Consider the following 12195-nt stretch of genomic DNA (forward strand, 5'->3'; position numbering starts at 1 on the left):
CTCAACTTAGAAAAGTCTTTCCTAAAACCAGTAAGAAGACTGGAGTATTTAGGTCTGATTATAGATACAAGCCAGGAGAAAATATTTCTACCCCAGGCAAAGATCACTGCTTTGAGAGAGCTGATTCTGACAGTAAGGACCAAGAAGGGTCCCTCAGTCCGCCTTTGTATGAGGCTACTAGGGAAGATGGTGTCTTCATTCGAAGCAGTTCCCTATGCTCAGTTTCACTCAAGAATGCTGCAACACAGTATCCTGTCGACCTGGAACAAGAAGGTTCAGGCATTAGACTTTCCGATGCACCTGTCGCATGCGGTGCGTCAGAGCCTCAATTGGTGGCTCATACCCGAAAACCTGCAGAAGGGGAAATCCTTTCTACCAGTTACCTGGACGGTGGTAACAACAGATGCCAGTCTGTCAGGTTGGGGAGCAGTTCTGGAACAGGCTGCGGTCCAAGGGGTATGGTCCAAGACAGAGAGGACCTTACCCATCAACATTCTGGAGATCCGGGCGATACATCTAGCTCTAAAAGCCTGGACTATCAGGCTACAGGGTTGTCCGGTCAGGATCCAGTCCGACAATGCCACAGCAGTGGCTTATGTCAATCATCAGGGAGGCACCCGGAGCCGAGCTGCTCAAAAAGAGGTGAACCAGATCTTAGTCTGGGCAGAGATGCATGTGCCATGCATATCGGCAGTTTTCATCCCGGGAATAGAGAATTGGCAGGCGGACTATCTAAGTCGCCAGCAGTTACTTCCAGGGGAATGGTCTCTGCATCCCGACGTCTTTTGGGCCATATGCCAAAGATGGGGGGTTCCAGATGTAGTTCTCTTTGCATCCCGATTCAACAAAAAGATAGACAGATTTGTGGCAAGGACAAAAGATCCTCTTGCATGATTCCGTGGCATCGGTTCTCACTGATTTACGCATTCCCGCCTATTCTGCTACTACCACGACTCCTTCGCAGGATCAGGCAGGAAAGGAAGTCGGTACTTCTGGTGGCCCCCGCTTGGCCCAGAAGGACTTGGTATGCAGAAATAGTAAGGATGACGGTGGGTTCCCCGTGGACCCTACCGGTACGCCCAGACCTGTTATCTCAAGGTCCAGTGTTCCATCCTGCCTTACAAACGCTAAATTTGACGGTTTGGCTATTGAGACCCACGTTCTGAAGAGTCGTGGGCTCTCAGGTCCTGTCATATCTACCTTGATTAATGCAAGGAAGCCAGCTTCCAGGATAATTTATCATAGAGTCTGGAAGGCTTATATAACCTGGTGTGAATCCAGAGGTTGGCATCCCAGGAAATATGTCATAGGTAGAATCCTTGATTTTCTACAGATGGGATTAGAGATGAAGCTGGCCTTGAGTACCATCAAGGGCCAGGTTTCTGCTTTATCAGTATTATTTCAGCGGCCACTTGCTTCGCATTCTTTGGTCCGAAACTTTATGCAGGGGGTGATGCGTCTTAATCCTCCGGTTAAAGCGCCCCTAAACCCCTGGGACTTGAATTTGGTCCTGGCTGTGTTACAGAAACAGCCTTTTGAACCAATAAGTCAGATTCCTTTGGTCTTGTTGACAAGGTAATTAATTTTTCTGGTGGCCATCTCTTCTGCTAGAAGAGTATCAGAATTAGCAGCTCTTTCCTGTAAGGAGCCTTATTTGATTATACACAAGGATAGAGTGGTACTACGCCCTCATCCTAGTTTTTTACCGAAGGTGGTTTCTGATTTTCATTTAAACCAAGACATTGTTCTACCTTCCTTCTTTCCAGATCCCTGTTCTCCGGAAGAGAGATCTCTACATTCGTTGGATGTAGTAAGAGCAGTTAAGGCCTATCTAGGGGCAACTACTCAGATCCGCAAGACGGATGTTTTGTTTCTGCTGCCAAAGGGTCCCAATAGAGGACAGGCAGCGTCAAAAGCTACCATTTCTAAATGGATTCGACAGTTGATCATTCAAGCTTACGGTTTGAAACAGAAGATTCCTCCGTTTCAGATCAGGGCACATTCCACAAGGGCTATTGGTGCTTCTTGGGCAGTGCATCACCGGGCCTCTATGGCTCAAATCTGCAAGGCCGCAACCTGGTCTTCAGTTCATACATTCACCAGATTCTATCAGGTGGATGTGAGAAGGCATGAGGATATCGCCTTTGGGCGTAGTGTGCTGCAGGCAGCGGTACAGGGTCCTCAGGTCTGATTGCACCCTACTTGGTCGTGGTTCCCCCCCCTCAGGTAGCATTGCTCTGGGACATCCCATCAGTAATTACTGTGGCTCTGTGTCCCGTGATGTTCGAGAAAGAAAATAGGATTTTTTAAAACAGCTTACCTGTAAAATCCTTTTCTTTCGAAGGACATCACGGGACACAGAGGTCCCGCCCCTCTTCTAATACACTATATTGCTTGGCTACAAAACTGAGGTATCCCTGCAAGGGGGAGGGATTATATAGGGGGTTGAACTTCCTGATAGGGTGTGCCAGTGTCCAATCACCAGTGATACCTATATAACCCATCAGTAATTACTGTGGCTCTGTGTCCCGTGATGTCCTTCGAAAGAAAAGGATTTTACAGGTAAGCTGTTTTAAAAAATCCTATTTTAATGCAGCTCTTTGATCACCAGCCTTCAGGAGGACCCTGCAACGATATCGGCTCTCTACTCCCACATACTTCTCCATATAGCTCTCTCTCTCGCATATATTTCAAATAAACGGACCCAGAAAAGGTATAATAAAGGATCAGAGTGTAGTACTTTTATTTAAAACTTTAACCAATGGTAAGAAATATAAAATGCGCACTTACATTTAATGGTGCTATAGGTCAGCAGCAACATATACAGCCTCAATGTGCGCTTGCCGTATACTCCAGGAAGATTGAGGCTGTATATGTTCGTACTGACTTATAACACCATTAAATGTAAGTGCGCATTTTATATTTCTTACCATTGGTTAAAGTTTTAAATAAAAGTACTGCACTCTGATCCTTTATTATACCTTTTTCTGGGTCTGTTTATTTGAACTATATGCAAGAGAGAGCTATCTGGAGAAGTCTGTGGGTTAGAGAGCTGATCTCACTGCAGGGTCCTCCTGATGGCTGGTGATCAAGGAGCTGGATTAATATAAGGAGTGTTTTGTAATGATGGTTGGTGAGTGTACATTTTATACACACTTGTGGTGGAGCACGATGTAAGGAGAATTACAAGCAGCACACATCTTTCATAACAGTGACTGGATTGTTTTATGAACACACCGTTATATTTTATGGGACTTTCACGAGATTGTACTGATTGTGTCTGATTTATGGTTTTTGATATGTTTTATTAACTATTGATTTGGTAGCGCCATACTGTTAGGAAAAAATAAATAAAAAGTGTGTGCGATTGTCATAATATACATACTTTACCAATGAGCTGCTGTGAGCTGAGTTTAGTTTTCCAGTCTTTGACAACTTTTTGGTGTTGGATGAAGCATGCTGATCTGTTAATTATGAAATTGCAGCATGTCCTACCTCCCCTGTCAGCTATTCAAAATGATGCCATGATAATGGTACTGGCTTATGTAATGGGTAGCTGAAAAAAAATTACTGATGAAGTTCTCCTTTAGTAGCCTTCCAGCCTGCTGATGGCGTAATAGCACGTAGTAAGGTCCATTCTGTGCGTTTTTTGTTTTTTTTTTCTTTTAGTTATAGATACAGTAGAGAGGGATAATAAATAACCCCTGCCTGATCGTTTTCTAAAGAAACCCACAAACCAGAGCGCTATATGAAAAAGAGACCACAAGATGGTGCTGTAATGTATAGATATATCAATTCATTGAGAAAACAGAGGTAAATCAGGAAATTGGACCTTAAAGGTGTTGAAAACTTCTCACAGAACAATTGCCAGTACACAAACATTTAGGTAAATAGGTTCTTTATTACAATTAAAAAGTAGCACTGAGGGTATATGTACCCCTAAAAACATGAAGAACTTCCACAACCTATATTCCAACCAAAACACCCCTAAAGATAAAGGTCCTTCCCTATGAATATTTAAATAGTGAGCTCTATTTGGTATTCAAAAAATAATTGTGATAACCGATCAAAATTTCACATATAGGAAGAATAACTCATCCCAACGTATATCGCCTTGTCTGCTTCCTCGGGGGGTGCGGTTAAAAAGGTTTGAATAAATATAAAACAGAACTTTGTCTCAGGGGGTCCAGTGAGCACACTGATAATCTCTGCCAATGTAGTCAAGCGCAGGACAGGTATAAGATGGTATCAAAAAGACACTGGGTGGATAACACAGACTGAAAAACCCCACCAGGGAGCCATGAACACAGTGCATCAAAAAAGAGGAAAAAGGAAATAGCTTCTTATGTTGTCAAATCCAAAGAGGACCTTGCCGGTCTATATCCTGTAGTGCACTTCAGATTCAAGATGAAGGCAGATGGCTACATACAAATGCAAAGCTCTAGAAAGACAGGCTCAATTGAAATGCCAGCACCTCAGCGATGATAGCTGCTGTTCCAGGATGTGCCTCCATGTGGTTGCTTGATGAGCAGCCTCTGAGGTAGCTGACAAGATGAAACGCGTCTAAATAAGTTATCCTTCCCATTTCGTGAAATTTTGATGTATTGTCATGATTAACTGTTGAATACAAAATAGATCTCACTATTTAAATGTTCATAGAAAAGGACCTCTATCTTTAGGGGTGTTTTTTGGTTTGGAATATGGGCTGTGGAAGTTGTTCTTGTTTTTTTTAGGGGTACATATACCCCCAATGCTACTTTTTAATCAGTTTTGTAATAAAGAACCTTTTTTAACTAAATGTTTGTGTACTGGTAATCATTCTGTGAGAAGATTTCAACACCTTTAAAGTCCCATTTCCTCTTTGTTTTTTTCATAAATACTGGGGATGTGGTGTCGATGTTTCAACTGAGCTCATGCCCTCCTTTTTTTTTTTTTTTTTTTTTCCTATATATCAGTTTATTGTAATGGGATCTCACAAATCAATCCTATATACAAATGATCCAAGGGTAAAAAGTTTTTATTTAAATACAAAAAACACCATCAAAAGCCATTTCATAGGTTAAAATAGTTTACAGAAGTGAGCTTGCATATGCAAGGTTACTCCCACTTTAATTTGCATGGATTTCCTCTCACTTCCTGTTTGGCACTGGGATAGGAAGTGAAGGGAAATCTCCAAAATGGGACACAGATGGGGAAAAAAATACTGACAGTGGTTACTTGTCCAAAATAGTCAAAGTTTTGTTTATAATCATACCATAAGAAAATAACAGCACTGTATAAAACGGATTGCTCTGCAGTACGAGTCAGTGTGAAGACATTTGTGATAAAGGGTGTGGCTGTTCCTCAGCTACGCCAGCACAGAGCACTGGAATGAGAGAGCAGAAAGCTGCATTTTCACTGAGAAAGTGGTATGTAAGGAATTTCCATTTAATAATCCTTCACAAATTATATGCAAGGGTGCAGGGCTTATAGATAAATATACAGGTATGAGATTTCAAAGAAGCTTTAACCAATTCTTGCTATGACTCCCGCAGCTGCTTGCTGGCATATACCCTATTGCACAAATTCAAGAACCTTATACCTCCGTGGGCTACCTGTCTTGCCGAGTACCTGTACCCAGACTCCTCAATCTGACTTATCCCGAAGGCGAGCATGGTTGGACAGCATGGGGCATCTGTGATGGTAAGAAGCTGATTAATGGTTTGCATGTTCATCTTGTAGACCTGCTTTAGAGAGTGATTTACATCCATGTTCTTATCCTCCCCCCCTCAATTCTGTGCACAGCCTGGGCTGAAAAACGTGGATATAAGACTGCAAAAGCCGCACGCAATGATGCCTACCGAGCTGCCAACAGTTTGCTGCGCCTTGCCGTTGACGGACGACTTTGTTTATGCATGAGGCCCCCAGGCTACTCATGTCGCAAAGGTATTTTCAGAATTTCTTTCTGTTTTTGGCCAATGAAGTTACTTGTTAACCGTTTTCTCTTAGTTTCTCTGCGAAGCCTGACAAATACACGTTGAGCCTGCCAATGAAGTACACCTAATACAGCTTTCTGTGATGTTGTGTCAACAGTGCTGCCCCTTTCTTCAAATCAGAGCAGTTGCCACTCTCATGTAGGCTGTGCCTGCTTGCATCATAGTGGGATGAAAAATGTTGAAGAGGCCCATCAGTGTTGTCAATGCTGATTCACAAGCCTGTATGTAGCTCGTCAACCAGCACTTGGCCACATGCTATCCTTCCCACTGCTTTCTGGATTGACAGCACTGCCTCCATTCCTGAAACCCTCCCACTGTGAGCTCCAGTGTCTGGGAGGAGAAGCTTGTGAAACACAAATAACCGCTTCTGCACTGCGTTACTTTAACTGACAATTGCACGGTCCTACGACTATGTACCCAAATTAAATGCATGTCCTTTTTTCCCCACAAATAGAGCTTTCTTTTGGTGCTATTTGATCACCTTGACTTTTTTTTTTTTTTTCCACTACCAACAAAAACAGACCGTAAATTTTGAAAAAAAAAAAAAAAAAACACAATTTTTTTACTTTCTGCTATAAAACACATCCAGTAAAAAATCGAATTTCTTAATAAATTTAGGCCAATATGTATTCTCCTACGTATTTTTGATAAAAAAAAAAATCCCAATAAGCGTATATTGTTTGGTTTCCTACAAACTGGTATATTTTTATGGAATTTTTATTTATTTATTCTTTTTACTAGTAATGGCAGCGACTTATAGGGGGACTACGAAATTGCGGCGGACAGTCGGGACACTAACTGACATTTCTGACCCTTTTTGGGTTTTTTTTGGGGAGCCAGTGACGCCAATACAGTGATCAGTGCTAAAAATATGTACTGTACGAATAACACTGGCTGGGAAGGGGTTAACATCAGGGGAGATCAAAAGGTTAAATGTGTTCCTAGCCTGTGTTTTACTAAACTGTTAGAGGTGCTTTACCTAGGGGACGGCAGAGATCCGTGTCCCTGCTTATCGGGAACACAGGATCAATGTCTTTCCCGCTGACAGAACAGCAATCTGCCTTGTTTACATAGGCAGACTGCCGTTCTGCCTGTGTAAGGAATAATCGGCGTGTGCCGGCGGACATGGTCTGCAGTACCCGCTGATCTGCTCCCATTGTGAATAATTCTAACCCAGAAGTGCTGGATCACGTACTAGGTGTGTGATGCAGCGCAGGAGAGCTGCCTTGCTGCCGTATATATGCAGTATACAGTCGGCAAGCAGATAACGCAGGATTTTGCTTTACTCAAGGGATCTAACAGAAATGTTTTGTTTACTCTGTGAAGCTTGTGCATCACATAGTAACAAGATTTGGTACTTATTTAGATTGTCATAAAGGAATAAAACTCAAACCAGAACTACACCACCTTGTGCGGTAACTAGGGACAACTAGATATGAAACAAACGCTATCTCCTCAAAACCATAAAAAAAAAAAACATAGACCTCTGACATTTAAATAACCAATTAAAGATGTTTAAATCAATAGAAAAAAATTGTGTAACTATGAACTAATTGCACATATAAATGTCAAAAGGTGTTCAGCAAGTGCATCTACTGTATATGTGGAGAACCTGGGTTCTGTAAATATAACACAAAATATATGGAAGATACCATAATCCTAATACCTGTAGTGACCACAAAAATAACCAAACACAAAATATAATATATATAAGTGAAAATGTCCAAATTGGGCCCAATTAGCCATTTTCCCTCCCTGGTGTCATGTGACTTGTTAGTGTTACAAGGTCTCAGGTGTGAATGGGGAGCAAGTTTTTGTGTCATCATTCATATTCTCTGAAAAATGGCCAAGAAATCAGAAATTGTGCCAGGGTATGTAAACTTATGAGCATAACTGTGTGTGTGTATGTATGTATGTATGTATGTATATGCAAGGCTGGAGATTAGACATTTATGGTTACACTTGGGTGGTGATCACTTCTTGGAACTTCTCTGTTGAAGGTGTTGTATGGTGCTTCAGTCCATCTGTCTACACAGTAGGGAGGACGCTTGCTATAAAATATATGCATATGTGTGTGTGTGTGTGTGTATATATATATGTGTATGTGTGTGTGTGTGTGTGTGTGTGTGTGTGTGTGTATATATATATATATATATGTATATATATATATATATATATATATATATATATATATATATATATATATATATATATATATATATATATATATATATGTGTGTATGTATATATTATTATTATTTTATTTTTATCTTTTTGTTCCTTGGACTTTATTCATTTATTTATTGCTTGGTTCCACTTTTTTTTTTTTTTTTTTTTTTTTTTTTTTTTTCCAATTTTCACTCATTCTTATTCATTTGTCCTTCTTTTTGTTTGCTATAATTAATTATTGTTTAATATTGAATAAGTGCACCATTATTCCTTTTTAAATATTCCATGTTGGTGTTTTGAGTGCACTCCCAAGTGGTTGCAGCTGTTCACAATATTACTGATTTGAGGTGTCGCATAGCAGCGCACAAGTTTTTTCCATTGCACATTAGCTACTTTTTTTTCATATATATATATATATATATATATATATATATATATATATATATATATATATATATATATATATATATATATATATATATATATATATGAAAAAAAAGTAGCTAATGTGCAATGGAAAAAACTTGTGCGCTGCTATGCGACACCTCAAATCAGTAATATTGTGAACAGCTGCAACCACTTGGGAGTGCACTCAAAACACCAACATGGAATATTTAAAAAGGAATAATGGTGCACTTATTCAATATTATATATATATATATATATTAGAGCTGGGCGATTTTCTCAAAAAAAAAAATATGCGATTATTATAATTTTTTTTTTTTTTTTTTTAAACTCCAATTCACAATTCGAGTGGAGTTTTTTTTTTTTGGACACCGCGCCGGTCCTGAGGAGCGTGTTTTTAGGCAAGGCCGCGGCATCGCGGACTAGGCTGAAACCGCGGCCTCACCTAAAAACGCCTGCCTGCAGCTCCTCAGGACCGGCGCGGTGTCCTGGTGAAAAAAAAAAAATCAGTTTGCTGAAATTTTGAATTGATTTGACCTCTCAACTCGATTCAAGAATCAAATCGATTCTTTTCCCCAGCCCATAAATAAATATATAAATATATATATATATATATATATATATATATATATATATATATATATATATATATATATATATATATTGTGTGTGTGTGTGTGTGTGTGTACCTGCTTCCTCCAATGTTGAGGCCCTGTTTATTTCTCCCCCCCCCCCCCTTTATAGAGGCATGGGAGCAACACCCAGATACACTGGAAATGATCAGTCTTATGCAAGCCCGGGGCCGGCCAGACAGTCGATCCTCCTCCGGTGGCGAGGAAGAAGAAGAGATCTCTAGCTCAGGGGAGGAGGAAGAAGAGAGAGACCGAGATGCAGATGAGGAGGAGGATGCCGAAGAGGAGGAAGGGGACGCCTCTCAGTCTCATGCCAAAAAAAGTGTCAAAGCAAAAAGCGCTGATGTAAACCCTTACGCCCTTCTTGGGGAAGATGAGTGTTAAGTTTTGAATGTGAATTTTGACCTGGCTATGCTTCAGAAGAGGACAAACTGTTGGCTTTTGATTTTAAAGCATCCCAGTGATTAACTGTCTGCAGGGGTCTAAGAAGAGACCATTTCAGACAGTTTTTCAAAAGCTGATAACGTATGCTCCGTTATTGCTTTTTGCACTCCAAACTTACACACAGATTGGCGAAATGGATTATAGTTTTTTTTTTTTTTTTTTTTTTTTTTTGTATTTTGACGGGTTTGAAATGTTACATTCCTCACATTTTGGTTTGTCATTTCCTTCCATTTATTTTTTGGCAAAATGGTAGGGTTTACCTAATAGTCAGGGCTGTATTTACAACAACTGTGTATCTAGAGCTACAGGATGTCTAAATACAAGCCTGCTATCAGCATATGGGATTGCAGTGATGGATAACTGAACCGGGGCCTGGGGTTTTTTGTTTTAATTTCTGCATAGTTCAAATGCACGTATCTGAGACAATCCTATGTTTTCAGTGGGGCATGTTCTCCCCAATACCTTTCATCAGTGTCTGTTGAAAAGGGGGTTTTTCTTACTGCATTTTCAGCATGTCAGTCTGCCTTCTCCCCATGCAAGTCCATCGAATACACTCCTTAATCATACTTCTAATCATGCATGCTAAAATGTATGTGTCTGGTGTGTTCCAAGCCTTAAGCTTGGCCATACATTATACAATTTTCTTATCCAATTTCCTTTATATTTACCTTCAACTATGTAGTGCAATGGCCTGCCTGATTGCATACCAAATTGAAAGTGTTTTAGGTCTGACCTCATATTATATGGTTTTGGTAAATCTAAAGGAAAATTGTCTAATGTTTGGCCAGCCTTAGGGATTCCTCTGTCATTGCCTGTGCATTGTAGATGGCAATTTTTGTTGGCAGATCAGTAGTTATGATAATGGACCTCTTGCCTATGTAAAAGAAATACTAGTCTCGCCACCCGGGTTAACCAATCAAATTCTCCCTTTTCTTTCCCTAGCACTCCAATCGAAACATGAAAGGAATTATTTTATTGGTTCCCTTTGCAAGAACTGTACTTAATTCAAAATCTTTTAAACATTTTTTTTAAGGCTTTTGAAACAGAATGGCAGAGCTATTAGAAATTATTATTCACGTAATCAGTGATCTGGAAAATTAGACATAAACCTATTTACATTTCCAAGTTAAATGAGCTTGGGGCCCATTTGTTCACCAGCATAACGATTGCTTTCAGTGAGAGCTTCGTAAACTTTTGTAACGACAAGTTACCAAATTGAGGTGTCTTGGCTCTAAACTGAGGATGAAGTCCGCAATGCGTAAGGTATTTGGGTGTACTATAAGAGAGCTAAGCTGCTTTCTTTAGGCTACATTGTGTATCGCTTGTGCTTTTTTGCTTAACCGTGCTTTGATGAAGAGATTGGGGGACCAAGATGCTCATAACAATAATTAATGTGTATTTTTTTTCCTGACACAATTCAGTCTGAAAACTGACTAATGTTCATCTCCCACAAATGAAGCTGCGGGAGTTTGATGGACCAAGTTCCATAAAACTTCTGGTATTTTGGTGCTGATGGACTTGGGGTGCATGGCATGTGGAGTTGTATAGCATACAAAAATAATTGCAAGTGACTGAATTTTTGCAGTGTTGGAGGGAATTAGTCACCTGCTCATGGTAAGCTTATAGTATGAGTGAGGCCTGCAAAATTTTCCACAGGAGTGACAGCCCTACCTCATATCTGGTACTCCCTCCTGCCTCAAGCTTGCAAGGCCCGTTTAACCAATTTCTTTGTTTTCATGGCTTCAGATGTCTATTTTGCGGTATACAAAATAAATACAACTATATTTACTGAATCCTAACTGGCTTCTTTTACTGATAGTACATTTAAAAAGCCTGTTCCACTTTCACTTCTTCTGCCCATGATCACTGTCTGGTGGTGACAAGTTTATTCTTCAAGTGTGCTGCATGTTCTTCACATTCAGTGAAAGTAGACAGGCCATTAAAATGTATGATTAGCCAAATCTTTTTTTGTCTGTGTCCCACTGGGGAGATTTTCCTTCATTTCCTCCCCTGACTATGCAGCTGGAAATAAGAGTGAATATCAAAGTGAGGGGATTCCTGTCTTACAGTTGACACCAGCACATTTGTCTACATTGGATACCCTTATCTCTTGCTCTGGTGAAAACTCTAAACATTTGGACTGCAATTTAGCTTTTTTTCAGGGACCGTGGTCACCGTGTCAAATCCTGGGGGGGTGTTTCTCCTCAGTGGGGGACACAAAATAACTCGACAGAGGGTCTGATCCATACACTATCTAAAAATAAAAATATTGTTTCTTTATCGTACATCACGGGACACAGAGCCTCAGTTATAACTGTATGAGTTATATGGCACCTTCAGGTGATGGACACTGGCACACCCTAAACAGGAAGTTCAATTCTCCATATAACCCCCCCCCCCCCTTACCGGGAGTACCTCCGTTTTTTCATCAGTGTCTTAGGTGTTGGTCACGAGTAAAGATGTGCTGTGCTGAGCTTCGCTGGAATATTCCTTGCTGGGGCAAGCTATGCAACCGGATCTATTCAAAGTGTCTTTTCCAGGCCGAATTGAATGGTACCCGAGCCTCGTGT

At 40.4% G+C, this 12195-nt stretch overlaps 1 protein-coding gene across 1 annotated transcript in view; it reads left to right on the plus strand.

The window, feature by feature from the left end:
• GNL1 (G protein nucleolar 1 (putative)) overlaps window positions 1–11418 on the plus strand; it is a 73673-nt gene extending 62255 nt beyond the window's left edge. The window contains exons 10-12 of the mRNA XM_073598913.1: window positions 5535–5682; window positions 5785–5925; window positions 9294–11418. Coding sequence (XP_073455014.1) covers window positions 5535–5682; window positions 5785–5925; window positions 9294–9565 — 561 coding nt within the window. The 3' untranslated portion in view covers window positions 9566–11418. The remainder of the gene's footprint in view (window positions 1–5534; window positions 5683–5784; window positions 5926–9293) is intronic.
• The last annotated feature ends 777 nt before the right edge of the window (window positions 11419–12195 follow it).

Source organism: Aquarana catesbeiana, linkage group LG09, assembly GCF_042186555.1.
Source record: "Aquarana catesbeiana isolate 2022-GZ linkage group LG09, ASM4218655v1, whole genome shotgun sequence".
NCBI lineage: Eukaryota > Metazoa > Chordata > Amphibia > Anura > Ranidae > Aquarana > Aquarana catesbeiana.